At 50.4% G+C, this 3,206-nt stretch overlaps 1 protein-coding gene across 1 annotated transcript in view; it reads right to left on the bottom strand.

The window, feature by feature from the left end:
* Nucleotides 1–3,205, bottom strand: part of TCTN3 (tectonic family member 3) — a gene marked incomplete at its 5' end in the record, with an annotated part of 13,748 nt that extends 10,543 nt beyond the window's left edge. Inside the window, 2 exons of the mRNA XM_006038083.3 lie at nucleotides 2,196–2,317; nucleotides 3,150–3,205. Coding sequence (XP_006038145.1) covers nucleotides 2,196–2,317; nucleotides 3,150–3,205 — 178 coding nt within the window. The remainder of the gene's footprint in view (nucleotides 1–2,195; nucleotides 2,318–3,149) is intronic.
* Nucleotide 3,206: the final 1 nt, after the last annotated feature.

Genomic DNA, 3,206 nt, shown 5'->3' on the forward strand with positions numbered 1-3,206 from the left:
AAAAGAAACCAACCCCAACATCAAATCATTAGAGAAGACTGAGTGGGGGAAAAAAAAAAAAAAAATCACATGTTGCATAAGTAGTCTAAGAGGACAAAAAGGAGGACCTGGGTAACTACAGGTTGTTTAGCCTGACATCAGAGCTGGGCATGATGGAACACTGGTGAGGTACAATGAGTAAAGGCTGTTAGGATAATTAAATGCCAATCAATCTGGGTGTATAGAAAATAGGTCTTGTCAAACAAACTTACCTTTTTTTTTTTCGCTTAATTTTCAGCATGGATGCTAGATGTAACTGTGTTGAAACAGTTTCAGATTTCCATAAGGTACCGACATTAACACTATACAAAAATCAACATAACCCCTACTAGATGGTTCAAAACTGGCTAAATGATAAACCTCAAAGCAATTGGAAATGAGGAAGTCTTCCGAAAAGAGAGGCTTTCTATTGGCATCCTACAAGAACCCCTTCTTGGCTCAACAGTATTCAATATTGTTATCGGTAACCTGAAAAATATAAAATCTTTGCTGGTAAAATTTGCAGAGGGCACAAAGCTATGGAGATAAATAATCATGGGGACAGATCAGTTTACACAGACCAATCTTGAAAGCTAAATACAGAAGGCACATCTGAACAACAGGTACTGTAATAAAGTCAAATCCAAGGTCATACTTCTAGGTACAAAGAATGTAGGTCACACTTAAAAGGGCAAAGCAGGACCCTTGGATATATAAAGAGGGGAATATCAAGTAGTAGCAGAGAGGAGATATTACCTTTGAACATGGCATTAGCAAACCCATTACTGGACTACTGTGCTCAGTTCTAATGTTCACAGTTAAAAAAAGGATGTTGAAAGAAATCTGCAAATGTTCAGAAAAAAGATAGAAGAATATTCAGAGGCCCAGAAAATCTGCCTGATAGTGAGAGATGTAAGATGGGATAAGGTGGCTCTGTGGAGGGGGGGGATAGCAGTGAATGCGTCATTGAATTTACCTTGACTTTAGCAGGGCTTTTGACACCATCTCTCACAACACACTCATTAACGAGCTAAGGAAATACTGAGGAAATGAAAGGACTGTAGGATGTAATGGTTCAAAGACTAGATGGAAGGAAGCATCAAGTCGGGCTCCCCCCGGGTCCTCAGTATTGTTTAGTATCTGCAATAATGATTTGCATGATAGGATTGAGTGCATGCTTGACAAATTTGCAGACAACACCAAACTGGGTGAAGTTTCAGACACTGGAGAGTAGACGTGGATAAGCTGGAGAAACGGTCTGAAATCAATCAGAATGAATTCAACAAGGACAAGTGCAAAGCCCTGCACTTGGGACAGAACAACTGCATGCACAAATACAGACTGGGGAATGACTGGCTAGGCTGTAGCACTGCAGAGAAGACCTGGGGTGACAGTAGACCATAAACTGAATACGAGCCAACAGTACGCTCTTGTTGCAAAAAAAACCAAACAAAACCCCAAACCAACAGCAACCTGGAGTGCATTAACCAAAGTGTCTCTTACATACCAAGGGAGGCAATTCTGCTCATTTTAGGACTGGTAAGGCCTCCCCTGAATTCCTGTGTTTTGGGCCCACAATTCAAGAAGGATGCAGACAATTTGGAAAGTCCAGTGGGGTGACAAAACTGATTAGAGGCCTGGGAGGAAGAGTCATGGGGACAGGCTGAAAGAACTAGGGCTAAGAGACTGAAGGGGTTTGGATCACAGCCTTCAAATACCTCAAGGACAATTAAGAAGAGGTTGGCTGTAAAGGACAGGACTAGGAATAATGACCTCAAACTGCAGCAGAGGCTACAGTTTAGGCTACACATTAGAAGGAACTTGTTGAGCGTGAGGGTGATCAAGCATTGGGACAGGCTCCCTAGAGTAGCTGTAGGATCTCCATCCCCGGAAGTTTTCAAGAGCAGGTTAGAAAGACGCTTCGCTGGGATGGTTTGATCAGGGATGATCCGGCCTTGAGCAGGGGGCTGGGCTAGATGAGCTCACGGCGTCCCTTCCAGCCCTGCTTTCCCGTGACCCTACTGTCTTCCACTCGGTATGGAGAACGTACCTCTGCCCTCCCGCCGCCAGGTAACCGGATGCACCTCTCACCCAGCCTTACACTTTCAGTCAAGCACCTTAGTGTTCCCTTCCCAGCCCATTTTAGGAATTTGGTGTCACAAGGCAAGACTACTTACAGTCGTTCAGCTGCACACAGAACAGCCGAGTCTGTCCACTGGAATCAGTGACGGTTTCCGCAGGATATGGGGTGTTATTTCTGAAAATAAGCGATTGCTCCACACACACGTGGGTCTTAGCCCTGCCCAAAAACACAGAAAAGGGAAGATGAACCCTACCGCCCTGGCCACATGTATATTCTCCACTCCTAAATCCACTCCACAGCCCAACCAACCGAGCGGATGCTGCGTTACTCTTCATTTCCTAACGGGAGTTATGCTACGGGCCCAACGCGAGGCAGGGGCACCTTCGGCGCTAAATTCAGAGACATGAGGTTTCACAGGGGAAAATCGACTTCACCAGTTGTTCCATGGTGCTGTTTTCCATCTTCAAATCGCGACGGGGAGGGACCCAGGAGGCAGCGAAGCCTGCATCTGAGGCACCTGGGCTTCCTCGGGAGGAGAAGCGCTACGGGGACAGGAGGCCAGAGCACGCCTCCTCCCCTGGTGACCCTGCGAAGGAGCCCAGGGATTCGGGCACAGGGAGACGACCAAGCGCCTGCCGAGGGCCAGACGCCGGCCCAGTCTTGGTTGTACGGCTGCTGCAAGCGGCCCTGGCTCTCGCGGGCCTGACAGCGCGGTGCCCGGCGCCGGGCGTGCGAGAAGGGAGTGCGCGGCCCAGGCCCTGCGCACACGCGTGCAAGGGCAGGGCATGGCTCCGCGCGCACACATGACCAGGGGCAGCCCCACATGCACACACGCGTCTTGGTTGTACGGCTGCTGCAAGCGGCCCTGGCTCTCGCGGGCCTGACAGCGCGGTGCCCGGCGCCGGGCGTGCGAGAAGGGAGTGCGCGGCCCAGGCCCTGCGCACACGCGTGCAAGGGCAGGGCATGGCTCCGCGCGCACACATGACCAGGGGCAGCCCCACATGCACACACGCGGACACTTGCACACGCGCGGCCCCGGGGAGCCCACCTGGTGCTGCCGGGCAGGCAGTGGGCGAAGGCGGCGCGCGGCGGGCGCAGGTCGCAG

Source organism: Alligator sinensis, unplaced genomic scaffold (genome assembly GCF_000455745.1).
Source record: "Alligator sinensis unplaced genomic scaffold, ASM45574v1 scaffold683_1, whole genome shotgun sequence".
NCBI classification, from domain to species: domain Eukaryota; kingdom Metazoa; phylum Chordata; order Crocodylia; family Alligatoridae; genus Alligator; species Alligator sinensis.